General features: G+C 38.2%; 1 protein-coding gene across 12 annotated transcripts in view; it reads right to left on the bottom strand.

Moving 5' to 3' along the window:
* Nucleotides 1-17,152, bottom strand: part of SPIDR (scaffold protein involved in DNA repair) — a 331,517-nt gene that overhangs the window by 198,616 nt on the left and 115,749 nt on the right. For all 12 annotated transcript variants that reach the window (XR_003002947.1, XM_024742596.1, XM_024742599.1 and 9 more), the window contains one exon: nucleotides 3,501-3,601. Coding sequence is in view for 11 of the 12 variants with exons in the window: in XM_024742596.1 (XP_024598364.1) it covers nucleotides 3,501-3,601 (101 nt within the window). In the remaining variant the exon portion in view is untranslated. The remainder of the gene's footprint in view (nucleotides 1-3,500; nucleotides 3,602-17,152) is intronic.

Below are 17,152 nucleotides of genomic sequence, written 5' to 3'. Positions count from 1 at the left end.
CTGACTCTGCCACCTGCTAGCCAGGACACAGGACCCTGCCTGTCCAGATTCTCTCTGCCTCTAAAATAGGATCAGAGAACCTAACTGGAAGGTCGGCTGTGACGATTAAATGAGATGATAAACATGTGAAATACTCTGAATATCACTTAATAGAAACTGACCATTGCCATCCAGGTAAATGGCAAACTAGTGTTGGAAAACTGTTTCCCCTCAAATAGGAAGAAGAGAAATAAAATGGTTCCTGAAAAGAAATATTTTTCTCTTGTTTCTATAATCACAATTCTCTATTCTACAGCCATATTTTAAATTGCATATTTGCAAGGCATCACATTGCAATAAAATCCAAGAGTGGCCTCCAAGCCCTGAGTGGTCTACCCTCTGCCTTCTCTTCTGTGTTTCATCCAACACACCCATCTATACTGGCCTTCATGTGCAGTGCACATGCTTCTCTCTGTTCTTTCAACAGCAAAGCTCAATCTCTCCTGAGTGTATCAAAAAACAACTACAACAAAAACCAAGAAAATAGGCACACATAAAACTTTACTCAACTTTTAAGAATCTTGAGATGTATGTCTTTTGTATTGAAATGTACTAGAAGGTACTAACAAGGTAAACAAAACTGATTATTAAATGGTATAAGTAAGAGTTATAAAACAGCCCAGAAAAGTAAGCTATCCATGAGGGAAGAAAAGAAGAGTTGAAATCCACAAACGAAAGGTGTTTAAAAAATTTTTTTCTTAAAGCCAGAAACATGTGTTATAGATACTCACTGAAATATTTGATATTAATATGCAACATCTTACAAAACTAGACAAGCACTTACTATAACACCCAGCAACTGCACCCTTGATCATTTATACCAGAAAATTAAACACCTATGTTCACTCAAAATCCTGTTCACAGCACCTTTATTTGTAAGGTCCAAATGTCCCTCCACAGGTGCACAAAGTGTGGTACATCCACATCACAGAGTAAGAGGAACTAACTGCTGATATACACACAAACTTGGATAAATCTCAAGGGAATGGTGTCGAGTGAAAAGAAGTCAATTCCCCAAAGGTTACATACCATATTATTTCATTTATGGAACATTTCTGAGATGACAATAGTATGGAAATGGTGAACACACTGGTGGTTGCGAGGCTTTAGGTGGGAAGAGGTGGCTAAAAGGGAGTCCGTGGGATCCTGATGATGAGTGTCCTGTATCTTGACTGTGGTAATGGGCACATGAATCTACCCAGGTGATAAAATTACATGAACAAAACACACACACACGAGTGCGTATAAGCTGGTAAAACCTGAATAAGGTTGGTGAATTGTATCTGGATCAATTCCTGGTTGTGCCAGCGTACTAGACATAGGAAAACTGTCAGCCTTGGTGGAACGAGGTGAGGGGCACAAGAAGCCACTGTGTTATTTCTTAGAATGGCATTAGTGTAATGTGAATCTACAATTACCTCCAAATGAAAAGTTTTTTTTTAAAAGGCAGAAAGGGCTTCCCTGGTGGCGCAGTGATTGGGAGTCCGCCTGCCGATGTGGGGGACGCAGGTTCGTGCCCCGGTCCAGGAAGATCTCTCATGCCGCAGAGCGGCTGGACCCGTGAGCCATGGCCGCTGAGCCTGTGCGTCCCGGAACCTGTGCTCCGCTACGGGAGAGGCCGCGGCAGTGGGAGGCCCACGCACCACAATAAAAAAAAAAAAAAAAAAAAAAAAAAAAAGGCAGAAAGATGTGTTGAAGACATCTACTCAAATATTTCAAGTTAGTAAGCAGGCTCCATGTCCCTCTCAACTGTGGAATAATTAAATAATACTCCTCAAATATAGGAAACTTGTGAAGAAAGGCCTCAGGCTAAATTACTACAATTACAGGTTAATTTTGTAAACCATAATTTCTCATATCTGAGGGATATAAAGGTAGACTCAGTGAGATATACTATACTTAATATTCAGAACAAAAACCAAGATGTGGTTCATAAATTACTACTAACTCCTAGGTTTCTCAAACCCATCAGAAGAAGGAAAAATCAAGCCTGACACAGTGCCCTGGTCATTCAAAATTAACCAAAGCTCAATAACGCTCTTGAGTCTGAAGAGAAGAAGACGGGATTCTGACTGCGGTACTGTGCAAACCCAAAGGTACACCCACACCCTAAGGGGGAGGGGAAGCTGCTGCTCTCGGCTGCTTCTGAACTTCCAGATCTGGCAGCAGTGAAACCAACCTCAGAATGACAGCGCTTCTGTGTTTCCACAGTCTATCAAGTCCCAGGGCCATCCTAGAGCTGCACATCCTTCCCATGCAGTTTGATTTATTATTAGCACAGTTCATAAGGCCAGGGTCTACAGTTATACGCATTTTTGACAGGGGAATTAAGAGGATTAGAGAGTTTAATTACAGAGATATTTTAACAAATCCATCGCTGAATTTCAGCTGTTTACTAAATTTTAGTTCTTGGGATTGGGGAGACAGGGAGTTACCTCTACTTAATATTTTCGAGTTTTTCTCTCATTTATTCAGTTGCTATACACATATAGAAATGAAAAAAAACTTTTCTTATGTTAAAAGAAGAAACTTCTCCTGCCAGGCCACACAGGAAACGAAACATCAAATAGTGAAATGTTCCTCCTAATATATGTTTATAATGAGTTATATCAAAAGTAAAGAAAAAGACACAACTTATTACAAGACATCAAGGGGAGGATTCACAGATCTGAAAAATAAATTCATCTAAGAGACAAACAAAACCCAAGTTCCTAAATATAGAGACTTCTACCAGAAAAATCTATTAGAGATGGTCACATTCATATTTTCAAATTCACGGATTAATTTTTGGCTCTGGTTTTTTGTTTTATTTTGCTTTTGTCTTTTATTCATGGTATAATTAAATACCACGAATACCCTCTATTCCCAAATTAAAGAAGAGAAAACATAAGGAACATTCCAAATAAGCTATTTGGTGCCGATGAGCCAAACAAAAGGTCATCTTTTCCCTTCGGTCCAGGCACCCAGGCACACTAGTTTGTCTTGGTATTTTTCTAGTCCAGCCTCCAGAAGACACTCTCTCAGCTCTGTGCTTGACAATTTGCTTCATTCACTGTAATGTTGCAACTCATTAGAAGGGTCCTGCACCAATTTAACGAGCCTAGGATTTTGGTACATCACTGAGCTTAGTGTTTATTAAATGTTTGTTTCGGGTGTGTGTGTGTGTGTGTGTGTGTGTGTGTGTGTGTGTGTGTGTGTGTGTGAGTGAGATATGTGTGAATGTCATGTGTGTATTGGGAGATGCTGTAAGATGTACTGTTTATTGTGGGTCACAGCCACAAAAGTCTGAAAGCTACTGGGACAGAGCAAGAAAAAGGTGTAATACAGAACCCTCCCACTCAGATCTTTGGACACCTAGAGAAAAAGGTGTAAAAATAGTGATGATCAACTTCATATATTTTAATGTAAAAATACTTTTAACTGGCATTTTCTTTACTCACAGATGCCAGTGCAAGCCTTACCTGAAAGTGTCCTTTGGTAAGAAAGATACTGATGTCTCCACAAAGAAACGGCAGATCTCTCTCGATTCTGCAGTCCATTTAGTCTTTCTGCTAGCCCGCCTCTGTTCAACAAATTATAATGTATTAAGCTTAGTTAAAAGAAAAGCTTCAGAATAGTTGGTACATTTATATTTTATACCCTCCAATCAGGGACAAATAAAGCATTCAAATTTTAACTTGTTTGGCAATACATTCTCTTCCTAGAGGCCAAATCCTTCTAGGTTAGTAATCTCCTTTTTAAAGATTTCTCGGAAGATCAGTTTTCTGATTCTTAGAAATACGGGCTCCTCTGAGATCAGTATGACTTCCTGACTATCCTTTCTTAGTTTACTTATTCCATATATATGTCCTGATTACGTGTTTCCTACTCTACCTAGCCAAGCACCAGGTGCCAAGGGTACAAAGAAGGCAATAAGCCATGTCACGGTGGGCCTTACAATCTGATCAGCAGACGGGCAAACAGATAATTGTAAAATGGGTTCAGAGTTGTAGTCAAGAATAAAACCTGTACACTGTTGATAGGTAGAACACTCAAATAAGGATTTGGGTATGGGCTCATTACTTGGCCCACAGAGATAATTGAGTATTAATCATAAACATACAGCAAGGATACCAACATTATACAAAGAAGAAAACTTCCATGTATGACAGGAAGACAATTCATAACAATGGACATACAGGCACTTCACAAGAGCCCTGACCTATCAATGACTAGACAGATAGATAGGTAGGTAGATAAATTATAAATTCATATAAACACACATTTTTTAAAATTCGTAAACTACCTATACTCAGAAGTCAGCAGCTCCTAACACATCTGTGATCTTAAGAGAAATCAAGATCAGCTGTTAATCACCATTATGACTACATGTTATATAATTTATCAATGTATTATCTCATAAAATTATGTTCACTGATCATTTCACTACATTATCTCGTTTTATTCTAATAATATCCCTTTGAGGTAGAAAGAACAGACATCAATACCCACCTCATACATTATAAAATCAGAGCTTAGAGAGAGGTTAAGAAAATTCTCCAATATTGTATAACTAGCCAGATGAGGAAACATTCTTGAAAACAGAAAGAACTGAGCACAGTGTATGGCATTTAGTAAATCTTCAAAAAATGTTAGTCACTGGTGTTACTGATTCTGTTAGATTTTTACTTGCACCCTATGCTCTTTCCACAATGATTGAAGGATCTTACTTTAAAACATATTATATATATTGTCACTACCAACTACTTTGTTTTCCTATAGGTAGCTGTTTTTCTACAGGCAGTAATTATTTCTGAATACGTGTGTGTGCAAGCAATATATATAACAGCAATTTTTAAAAAATTATCATAATCACATATATGCCAAAGAATCTCTACTTTATATATATGCAAGCCCTTCTTATCATTCTGTTTACATGAAGTAACTCATTTATACACCCCCTCTAAACAACACCACAAAAGGAGGTACTACTGTCATCTTTATTTTACAGATGATGAACAGAGACACTGAGTGTGCAGCACTGCAGGTGAGACATCTGCAGAGGGCACAGCTGGATGCATGCCACGCAGTCTGGCCCCAGAGACCACAAGCTTAGACTCATGATGTACCTACTGCCTCTTCAAGAATACTTACTACTTAATTCCCCAAAGTCTTAATTGCTTTATTTTGGTGTTGTGTTAAATTGAATAGACAGAGATGTTTCCCTTTGTTTCATACCATATAAGACTCTGTATTGTATGTTTGTGAAAGACTGAACTAGAATAATGAAAGTTTGTTTGCAAAAAAAAAAAAGAATACTTACTACTTAAAGAACTAATCCTAACCCTGAACGAACTTTTTGGCCAACCCATTATAATAAACACAAGAAAAAAAGCAAAACACTGTGTTCTTTGAACTATGGTTTAGATAATTACTTGCCAGATGTTGTTTTTCAATCTTATGAGATTTCTTTAGAGAGAAGAAAAAAAAAAGACAAAATACAATCTGAAAGAAGTATATAGTTAATGCCAAGCCCTAGAATCTCACAGATAGAAAGCAAGAGTAAAAATGAAGGCAGAAGAGTTCTCCACAGGCGGGAGCATCTGAAACCGTAATAGAGAATCTGCATTTCCACCTTGGTTTCAGTCATAGGGTCACAGGATACCTCTGCTCCAAGAATACCTGCAGGGAATTCTGAGCTGGTGCACCAGACTTAGGAATGGAAACACCATGACCTCTAGTCAACAATCAGAATTCTAGTAAAAAACCTCTCGTACATTAAAAAAAAAAAAAAAAAGGTTCAAGAAGGCTCTGCTACAATACATGCAAATTAACTCTTCTTTTGTTTTCTTTTTCTTTTCAATTTTATTGAGATATATTTGACAAATAAATCTGTAAGCATTTACAGCGTGCACTGTGGAGACTGGATACATGCGTGCATGTTAAAGGACCCCCCCCCATTTACTCAATTGACAGATCCACCTCCTCACATATTTATCTTTTTATTTTTCATGTAAACATTTAAATTCTACTCTCAGCAAATTTCAGTTGTACAGGTAGTGTTCTGAATAAACATCACCCCATGTGTACATTAGATCCTCCTAACTTATTCACTCTATGACTACAAGTTTGCACCCCTTTTGTATGAATATATTCCCAGAAGTGGGATTGCTGGATAGTATGGCAGATCTATTTTTAATTTTCTTAGGACCTCTGTACTGCTTTCCATAGTAGCTGCAGCATTTTACACTCCCACCAACAGCACACAAGGGTTCCCTTTTCTCTACATCCTGGTCAACACTCGCCATCTCTTGTCTTTTTAATGATACCCATTCTGACAGACGTGAGGTGATATCTCAATGAGTTTTGACTTGCATTTCCGTGATTATTACTGATGTTGAACACCTTTTCACATACCTGTTGGTCACTTGGATGTCTTCTTCGGAAAAATGTCTATTCAGTTCTTCTGCTCATTTTTAAAATCAGACTTTGAAATTTTTGCTATTGAGTTGTGTGAGTTCATTATGTATTTTGGATAATAACCTCATCAGATATGATTTGCAGATAGTTTCTTCCATTCTATAGGCTGCCTTTTTCATTTTGGTGACGGTTTCCTTTGCTGTGCAGAAGCCTTTTAGTTTGATGTAGTTCCATTTGTTTATTTTTGCTTTTGTTGCCTTTGCTTTTGGTGTTAAATCCCAAAACTTCATCACCAGGACCAAGGTGAAGGAGATTACCACCCATGTTTTCATCTAAGACTTTTATGCTTTCAGGTCATCCATTAAAGTCTAATATATTTTGAGTTGTTTTTGTGTGTGGTGTAAGATAGGGGTCCAGTTTCATTCTTTTGCATGTGGCTGTACAATTTTCCCAACACTATTTATCGAAGAGACTATCATCTACCCATAGTATATTTGCGCCTCCATTGTTGTAAGTTAATTGACTATATATGCACAGGTTTCTTTCTGGACTCTCTATTATGTTCCATTGAAATATGTGTGTTTTATACCAATACCATACTCTTTTCGATTACTACTGCTTTGTAATATAGTTTGAAATCAGGAAGTGTGATGCCTCTAGCTTTGTTCTTCTTTCTCAAGATTGCTTTGGCTATTCAGGGTCTTTATGGATCCACATATATGTCAGGATTGTTTGTTCTATATCTGTGAAAAATGCCACTGGAATTTTGATAGGGATTGCATTCAATCTGTAGATGGCTTTGGGTAATATGGACATTTTAACCATATTAATTCTTTCAATCCATAAGCACAGAATATCTTTCCATTTACTTTTGTCTTCCTCAATTTTTTTCATCAATGTCTTATAATTTTAAGTGTAGAGATATTTTTTACCTTTATTCCCAGGTATTTTAATGCTTTTTGATGCAACTGTAAACAGGATTGTTTTCTTAATTTCTACTTTGGATAGGTTTGTGGTTAGCATATAGAAATGCATCTGATTTTTGTATACAGAGATATTGGGGATTCGGTTCCAGACCACCACAATAAATTTAATATCACAATAAAGCAAATCATATGAACTTTTTGGTTTCCCTGTATATATAAAAATTATGTTTACAGTATACTGTACTCTACTAAGTGTACAACTATGTCTTAAAAAATGTACATACCTTAATTTTAAAATAATGCTATTAGAAAAATGGCATAGAAACACAGGGTTGCCACAAACCTTCAATTTGTAAAACAAACAAACAAAAATGCACAATATTTGCAAAGCACAATGAAGCAAAGCATAATAAAATGAAGTATGCCTATACTGATTTTTGTATCCTTTGCTGAATTCATTTATTACTTCTAACGGTTTTTTGGTGAGTCTTTAGGTTTTCCTGTATAATATCATGTCATCTGTGAACAAGTTTTAATTCTGATATTTGGATGCCTTTTATTTCTCTTTCTTGCCTAATTACTCTGGCTTGGATTTTCAGTACTATGTTAAATAAAAGTGACACGAGTGGCATCCTTGTTGTTCCTGATATTACAGGAAAAGCGTTGACCTTTTCACTGTTGAGTAAGGTATCAGCTGTGGGCTTGCGCTCTGTGGCCTTTATTATGTTGTGGTACATTCCCTTAACACCCAGTTGAAATTTTTTTCATGAGTGGATGCGGATATCTGTCAAAGCATTTTCTGCATCTATTGAAATGACCATATGATTTTTTTCTCCATTTTGTTAATATGACGTATCATGTTGACTGATTTGTGGAAGGTGAACAATCCTTGCATCCCTAGAATTAATCCCAATTGATCATGGTATATAATCCTTTTAATATATTGTTGAACTTGGTTTGCCAACACTTTATTGAGGATTTTTGTGTCCATGTTCTTTAAGGATATTGGTCTGTAATTTTCTTTTCTTGAAGTGTCCTCGTCTGGTTTTGGTATCAGGGTAATACTGGACATGTAAAATGAGTTTGGAGGTGTTGAATTTGGAGGTGTTCTCTCCTCTTCTATTTTTTGAAAGAGTTTGAGAAATATTGGCATTAATTCATCATTGAAAATGAAACAGAATTAAATAGTGAAACCATCTGTTCCGAGACTTTTCTTTGCTGTGAGGTTTTTGATTACTGATTCAATCTCCTTACTAGTAGTTTGCCTGTTCAGATTTTTTATTTCATCTTGATTCAGTCTTGGTAGGTTGAATGTTTCTAGGACTCATCCATTTCTTCTAGGTTGTCCAATTTGTTGGTGTATAATTGTTCATAGTAGTCTATCATGATCCTTTGTATTTATGTGATATCAGTTGTAATGACTCCCTTCTTATTTCTAATTTTATTTGAGACTTTTATCTTTTTTGTTATATCTAGGTAAAGGTTTGTCTATTTTGTTTAGCTTTTCAAAAAACCATTAAACATTAATCATTTCCACTAATCTTTTCTATTGTCTTTTCAATCTGTATCATACATTTCCCGACTGATTTTTATTACTTCCTTTCTTCTACTAACTTTGGGATTAATTTGTTCTTCTTTACATGATTCTTTGAGGTGTAAAGTTAGGTTGTTCATTTGGTATCTTTCTTTCTTTTTCCTTAATGTAGGCATTTAACACTATGAACTTCCCTCTTAGAACCGCTTTTGCTGCTTCATATTAGTTCTGGTATGTGGTTTTCCATTTTTATTTGTCTCAAGGTATTTTTTATTTCTCTTTTGACATCTTTTTTGATCCGCTGGTTGTTCAGGAGCATGTTTTTTTAATCTCCATCTATTTGTGAATTTTCCAGTTTCCTTCCTTCCTGTAATTGTTCTGTTTCAAACCACTGTGGTCGGAAAACATGGTTGACATGATTTCAATCTTCTTAAACCTAATAAAACTTGTTTTATAGCATAACATATGATCTATCCTGGAAATGTTTCATGTGCTTTAAGACGTATGTATATTCTGCTGTTTTTGGATGGAATGTCCTGTAAATGTACGTTAAATGCATGTGATGTAGTATGTCCAAGTCCAATGTTTCCTTATTGATTCTCTGGATGATCCATCCATTGTTGAAAGTGGGGTACTGATGTCCCCTACTATTATTGTATTTCTAACTCCCTTCAGGTATGTTAAATTTGCATTATATATCTATGCTTGGTGCGTAAGTATTTACAATTATTATATCCTCTTGATGACTTTATCATTATGATGACTTTATCATTACGAAATGACTTTTCTTGCCTCTTGTTACAGTTTTTGGCTCAAAGCCTATACACTCTGATATACACATAGCTACCCCTGCTTTCTTTAAGGTTTCCATTTTCATGGAATATGTTTTTCCATCCCTTCATTTTCAGTCTGTTTCTGGCCTTAAGGGTGAAGTGAGTCTCTTATAAGCAGCATTTAGTTGGGCCTCTTTTTTAAAAAGTCCATTCAGCTACCCTTTGTCTTTTGATTGGAGAATTTAGTCCATTTATATCTAAAATAATTACTGATAAATATGGATTTACTGTTGCCATTTTGTTAATTGCTTTTTGGCTTTCTGTAACACCTCTGTTCCTTTCTTCTTCTCTTTGTCTCTTCCATTTTAATTTGTTGATTTTCTATACTGGTGTGTTTTGATTCCTTTCTCTTTAACTTTTTTGTTATCTATTACAGGTTTTTACTCTGTGGTTACCACAAGGCTATATAATACACCTTATATTTATAACAGTCTACTTAAAGCTGAAAACAGCTTAAGTTCAAATGCATACTAGAATTCTATATATTTACTCTCCCCCACTCTGACATTTTGTTTTTGATGTCACAATTTACATCTTTTATCTTATTTATCCATTAACAAATTATTGTAGTTATAGTTATTTTAAATACTTTTGTCTTTTAATCTTCATACTATATTTAGACGTGATTTACGCACCACCATAACATCATTAGAATATTCTGAATGTAGCTATATATTTACATTTACCAGTGAGATTTATTCTGTCATGTTTCCTGTTACCTTTAGCATCTCTTCTTTTCAGCTTGAAGAAGTCCCTTAGCATTTCTTATAAGGCTAGATTAGTGTTGATGAACTCCTTCAGCTTTTACATATCTGTAAAACTCTTCAGCTCTCCTTCAACTCTGAAGGACAACTTTGCTGGGTAAAGTATTCTTGGTTGGCATTTTTTCCCCCTTTTAGCACATTGGATATATCATGCTACACCCTTCTTGTTTGCCAACATTGTGCTAAAAATCCACTGATGGTGTTACTGGGGTTCCCTGGTATGTAACATGTTCATTTTCTCTTGCTGCTTTTAAGATGATCTTCTTTAACTTTTAATAATTTACTTATGTGTCTTGGTGTGGGTCTGTTTGGATTCAACATACTAAAAACTTTCTGGACTTCCTGGATCTAGGTGTCTGTTTCTTTCCCCGTAATAGGGAAGTTTTCAGCCATTATTTCTTTGAATAAACTTTCTGCCTGTTTCTCTCTCTCTCCTCCTTCTGAGACCCCTATAATGCAAATATTGCTCCACTTGATGGTGTCTTTTAAGTCCCTGAAGGTATCTTCAGTCTTTTTCATTCCTTTCTCTTTTTGGTCCTCTGTTTGGATGAATTCTGCTGCCCTGTCTTTGAGTTCACTAATCCATTCTTCCACTTAATCTAGTCTGCTGTTGAACACCTCTACTGAATTTTTCAGTGCAGTTACTGCATTCTTCAGGTTTGTGATTTCTGTTTGGTACTTTATCTTCTATCTCTTACAAGTCTCACTTTGTTGATGCATGACTCTGCCAACCTCAGTGAGCATCTTTATGACTATTATTTTGAACTCTTTTCAGGTAAATCACTTATCTCTCTTTCATTGTTCAGCTTGGCCTGAGTTCTCGGTTCTCTGAAACTTTTGTGAACATCCAAGCTGCCTTCTTTGTTCTCAGTGGCTCCCAGAAGTTGAGAGTATACCAAAACCTATCAGTGTCCCAAAGGGTAGAATCTCAGTCAGCAGCTTTTAAAGTAGGCAGGGAAACCTATTTAAAGAAAATACTGGGAGCTGGGCATTTCTGCCTACTCCCTCTAAGCTGAGCCCTTTGGGAATAGCCAGAAAAGAACTGCTTCTTTGTTTGCTACTTTCCTGTGGGATCCACAAATGCCAGCCCTGCTAGCCATCAGAGACAGGCAATCAAGAAGTGTTTCTCCTGGGTGGTAGCAGCAAAAGCTGCTACCAGAATGCCAGACATGTGAAAAAAACCTCTTCTAGGAGACACCATCAACCCACAGTGATGTAGAGGGACAGCAAGAAGATGGCACCCGCTGCCTCCCTCGTCTCTGAGGAGACTGGCAGTCAGCACCCTAGATGTGTGCTAAATGAGAACCTGATCCTCAGGCAGCAGCTTTTAACATATGCAAATAGGCCTCTTCTGGGCAAAGACTGGGAGATGAGTGTTTCTGTCAGCTCTGTGTGCTGAGCCCTGGAGGAATAGCCACGGGGAGTCCTAGCAAGCCCATTAAGAACTGTTTCTATGTTTGCTATAGTCTCGTGGGTCTCATGGACACAAGCCCCTTTGGCTTTCAGAGCTGGGTGTTATGGGGGCTAGTGCCTCCAGTGAAAGTCTTAAAAGCTGGGGTGCTAGATATTGGATCCAAACTCTTTGCTCCTCACGGAGTAGGTAGGAGTTACAAGTTCCCTACTGATTGTATGTCACTGGGGTGGGGTTTATGGTGAGAGGGTGTCTCATGTCTTAGCCTTTCCTACCCATTTCAACGGGCGTACTTTCTCGTTTGCCCAATGTATAACAATCTCTCCATTTCTGGATTTCTTTTAGAGGGAACTGCCTTGAGTATAGCTGTAGATTCAATATGTCTATGGGAGATAGTGAGTTCAGGAGCTTCCTATGCCGCCATCTTGGACTGGAACCTCCAAATTAACTCTTTTCAATATAGTCTGCTAAGTTAGTCACAGATAAAATCCAAAACACCAGTGGAGTGGGGAAAAAAAAAGATAAATTCACTAACCAAATTAAGATAGTCTATCTTTTATATAAAATAAACAGATTGGTACTGTATCTGAAAAGATTACTGGCATCAATTCAACAAGGCTAAACATTTCTACAATGTATGAAGTGAAAAAGAATAAAGATTCAAAAACATTCTAAGTTCCAGAAAAAAAAATCATTATAATATTTTTAATAAGCTATAATAGGTAAAGAAACTAGGTGAAGAAAAAATAATTTAAATAAATATAGTATACAATATTTTCAAGTTTTGCTCTCTGTCAGATATAATAGACACTGTGAAAAAAAACTTGATCGTACGACTGTGGTAATATGGCTTTATTATTGACAACATAATTCAAATATCAAAACAATGTTGCACTGACTTTCATTAGTTATGCCTCAAACAGTGCCATGAATCAAAAATAAAAATAAACAAGGAAGAAAACCCAAAGAGACTGAATTAATATTTCCCTGTGGGGCAAACCACAGGGAGAGAGGACGAGTGTTCTCCAGCCTTGAAATGCCAACTACTTAACTTGATCCTTGCTAGCCAGTCCTTATCAGGTTAAAAAAAAAAAAAAAAAAATCTTTTAATCACTGCTATATTCATGCTACATAATGAAAATCTATAACCTACACCTGCTTTTTTCCTTAGTAGCAGTTTTATTTTCCTCAGGCCCCCTGTTGAACCTCTATGACAAAAGTTGGTGATCTTTCCCTGGGAGGATTATCAAGATGTCTGTATTCTCAGCATTTTCATAAGACTTCACGTCAACAAATCGAACACTTAATGCGAAACTCTTTCTTCAATCATTACTAGACAACAAGCTAAGAGATTTTCTTAACTCTCTAAAACATGATGCTCTAAACACATATGAGCCAAAACATGTAACCCTTTCCCCTGCTTCTGAAGCAGGTCAGCAAACAGCGATCCTGTGGCAATCATGGGCCTTCTGGTCAGTTCAGTAAAGCTCCTCCTCCTGTCAACAGAAAGTCTTCCAGTTTGATGCCTGAGACAGACAACCCAAATCACACTAACCTCTCTTTTAGTACTTCAACACAGTAACTTTAAAAGAATAACCACAAAATAGACATCTCTTAGTTATCGCTTAGAAATCACAAGAAAACAATCATGTGCATATTGCTGGAGCTGCTTCAGTCGCCAGCAAAACCCGTGTCCTCAACCTCTCCGCATGTTCTCTTTACCTTCCTGCTCCTCCCCTGAGGCAGGGACCTTAAAAAGCAGCTGTCTTTTCTCCCTCCCCTCCACCTGACAGGCATGAAGGGCCTGGAAGGGGCAGGCCTGCTCCTCGCTGAGGATTCCAGGCCATCTTGCACCCCCCTTATATTCCAGGAGGTGGGCAGGACAGGACAGAGACCATCTTCACCCCGGGGAAGGCACCTCCACAGCTGTGCCAGCAACTCTTTGGAGGCCTTATCTTCTGGCTGCAGGCCACCATTCTTGTCGATATCAGTTCCCTGCCAGGCTTCTGATACCTCAACCTCCTCATTCCTTGAAGTCCTCTCCTCCAAGACTGCGTGTTCTCCACCTCACCTCAGCCACTCATCACCCATGGTCAGCCTCTAAACCTCAAGGTTACAAACCGCCTCCCTCCATTAATTCACTTCTGAGCACCAGTCATTCTTACCTGTTCAGCTCATGACCCCTAGTGTCATGACTGCAGAAGTGTTCGACCAACCTCTCCCCAGTCCACGATCAGATGGTACAACCCCATCTCTTTGTGCTCTACACCCTGCACGTTCTCATTCTCACCTTACCCAGTCGAGATTTCATGGTCCAACATCACAATCACTCTCAGGACTTTTACTGACGGGGTTCATCATACTCAGTGGACAATCCCACACTCTGTTCCACATCTGCAGCCCCACGGTTCAATCCATGCTGACTAGTCAGTCTCAAACTCAATTCATGATGACCACTCCTGCCGAACAATCCTACTGCAATTCCCTAGTTCATTCACTCCCCCACTACATGACCATGTCATCTACTCTCTCCCCTCATTCCTCCAATATCATCTCCTTTTCCTTACTCTCAGCTGATGAAGACACTTCCCATTTCACCGAGAAAGTAGACGTGATCAGCAAGAACTTGGCGTGAGTTCCCACTGCCACATATATCTACCTGCACCTGAAGAGACTCTGCCCTCTCAGCTGTCCGTGGATGGACTAACTGTGCTCCTAACCCAGGACACCCCTCCATCTGTAAACCCCTTCCACCAAGTCAGACACAACTCCAACAGTTATCGTCTCTTTCCCCTGCTGAGGGCCTTTCCCATCAATATATAAAAAAATCTGCTCTCATTCCCACTCATAAAAAAGAAATCTCAATCTCCAAATTCCTTTGAATTAGCAAACAGTTCTCTACATCCCTTAAAGCAAAACACACAATCAATTTTCTATGCATGCTGTCTTCAGTTTCTCTCCTTACATTCTCTCTAAATCCACAGCAATTTGACTTTGCCTGACCATTCCACTGAGAAGGCTCTATATTCCCTGTCCTCCACAGTGCAAACCCAGCAGCATCTGTCATAGCTGGCTGCTTTCCAGGACATCATGCTCTCTTAGATTTAATTCCTCCCTCAGTAGCCTCTTCCTCTGTGACTCAACCACTGCAGAGTGCCTAAGACACAGATTCTGTGACAGATTCTCCTTTCAGTGTGCATTTGATCTAGGAAATGACCCAGCTCATGCCCTAAAAACCATCTGGACACTAAAGATTACAAATTCACATCCAGCACCAACCTTGTCATGTGAAGTCCAGACTCGTACTCCTACTCAGATATATAATGGCTAACTGAACATAGTCAAAAACCTCATGATTTCTTTCATCAATGTCTTGTAGTTTTCACTTTAGAGCTTCTTCACCTCCTCGGCTGACTTTATTCCTAAGTATTTTATGGTTTCTGATGCTATTGTAAGTGGGATTGTTAGTGTCTCTATAGATACACTACTGATTTGTGTATGTTAATTTTGTATCCTGCAACTTTACTGAATTTGTTGATTAGATCTAACAGTTTTTTGGTGGAATCTTTAGGATTTTCAATATATAAAATCATGATAAAAGAAACAGAAGACAAAACAAATAAGTGGAAAGATATCCCATGTTCATGGACTGGAAGAATTAATACTGTTAAAATGTCCATAATATATACAAAGCCGTCTATAGATTCAATGCAATTCCTAGGAAGAGTCCAGTGGAATTTTTAATAGAAGTAGAAAGAAAATCCAAAAATTTGTATGGAACCACAAAAGACCCCAAACAGCCAAAGAAATCCTGATTAAGAACAAAGTGGGAAGCACCACACTTCCTAATTTCAAGATAAGCTATAAGATAAAGCTACAGTAATCAAAAAAGTATGGTACCAGCATAAAAACAGACACATAGACCAATGGAACAGAAAAGAGAGCCCAGAAATAAATCGATGCATACTCAGTCGATTAATATCTGACAAGGGAGCCAAGAACACCCAATTGAGAAAAGACAGTCTCTTCAATAAATGGTGCTGGGAGAACTGGATATTCACATACAAAAGAATGAAACTAGACCCTATCTTACACCATTCACAAAAATTAACTCAAAATGGATTAAAGACTTAAATGTAAGACGTGAAATCATAAAACTCCTAGAAGAAAATCAAGGAAAACAGCTCCATGACATAGGTCTTGGCAATGATTTTTTGGATATGACACCTAAAGCACAAACAACAAAATCAAAAATAAACAAGCGAGGGGCTTCTTCCCTGGTGGCGCAGCGGTTGAGAGTCCGCCTGCCGATGCAGGAGACACGGGTTCATGCCCCGGTCCGGGAAGATCCCACATGCCACGGAGCAGCTAGGCCCGTGAGCCATGGCCGCTGGGCCTGCGCGTCCAGAGCCTGTGCTCTGCAACGGGAGAGGCCACAACAGTGAGAGGCCTGCGTACCGCAAAAAAATAATAATAAAAAATAAACAAGTGGAACAACATCAAACTAAAAAGCTTCCGCACAATTAAGACAAGTAAATGACTGTTCACAATAGATACAAGTCCTTATGCCTGAACTTGAACTTACGCAGTGCTCTATGTCAAATAAATCTCAATAAAACAAAGAAGATAACACAATATGTATAAAAGGAGATTACTATTACTAAGGATATAGAACTTCCTATGTTTAAAAAGTAATTGGGAGGCAACTTGACACAATACGACCGACCTACAGAATTGACCACACAAATATAAACTTTTATACACTCCCCCAAAATGTATGCATACAAGTATAAAAGCATCTGATGCCAAACAGCAAAGATGGTGGGGAAACTCCAATTTTTGTTTGGAAGTATGAAAAACTCAAAGCCCAAGTAACTGTGAAAAGAACTTGTACAGTCAATGTCCAGAGAAAGCAAAAGACTAATAACCTCATCTCCCTAAAAAAAGCCTCACGATATTCCCACCAAGGAAAACCAAACCAAACCATATGATCCCCTCACCCGCCTCCTACCTCAACTCAGGAAATGTCAGCTCTGTTCCTCCAGCTGCTCAATAAGTCACATTCTCAGAGGCTTCCCTGATCCCCTGTTTAAAACAGAAACGTCCTCCCCTTCCTCCTGGCCATCTGTCCCTCTTTTTCTGCTTTTTCTCCGTACAGTTTATTTCCTTTTGACATGACGTCTACTTTACTTCTTGGCTCCTCATCAGCCTTCCCCTCAGGACAGGTAGAGCTTTCACTGCCTTTG

The sequence above is a fragment of the Neophocaena asiaeorientalis genome, unplaced genomic scaffold, assembly GCF_003031525.2.
Source record: "Neophocaena asiaeorientalis asiaeorientalis breed wild unplaced genomic scaffold, Neophocaena_asiaeorientalis_V1.1 scaffold226, whole genome shotgun sequence".
NCBI classification, from domain to species: domain Eukaryota; kingdom Metazoa; phylum Chordata; class Mammalia; order Artiodactyla; family Phocoenidae; genus Neophocaena; species Neophocaena asiaeorientalis.
The sequence above is the reverse complement of the archived record's forward strand: the minus strand, read 5'-3'. Positions and strand labels throughout refer to the sequence as shown.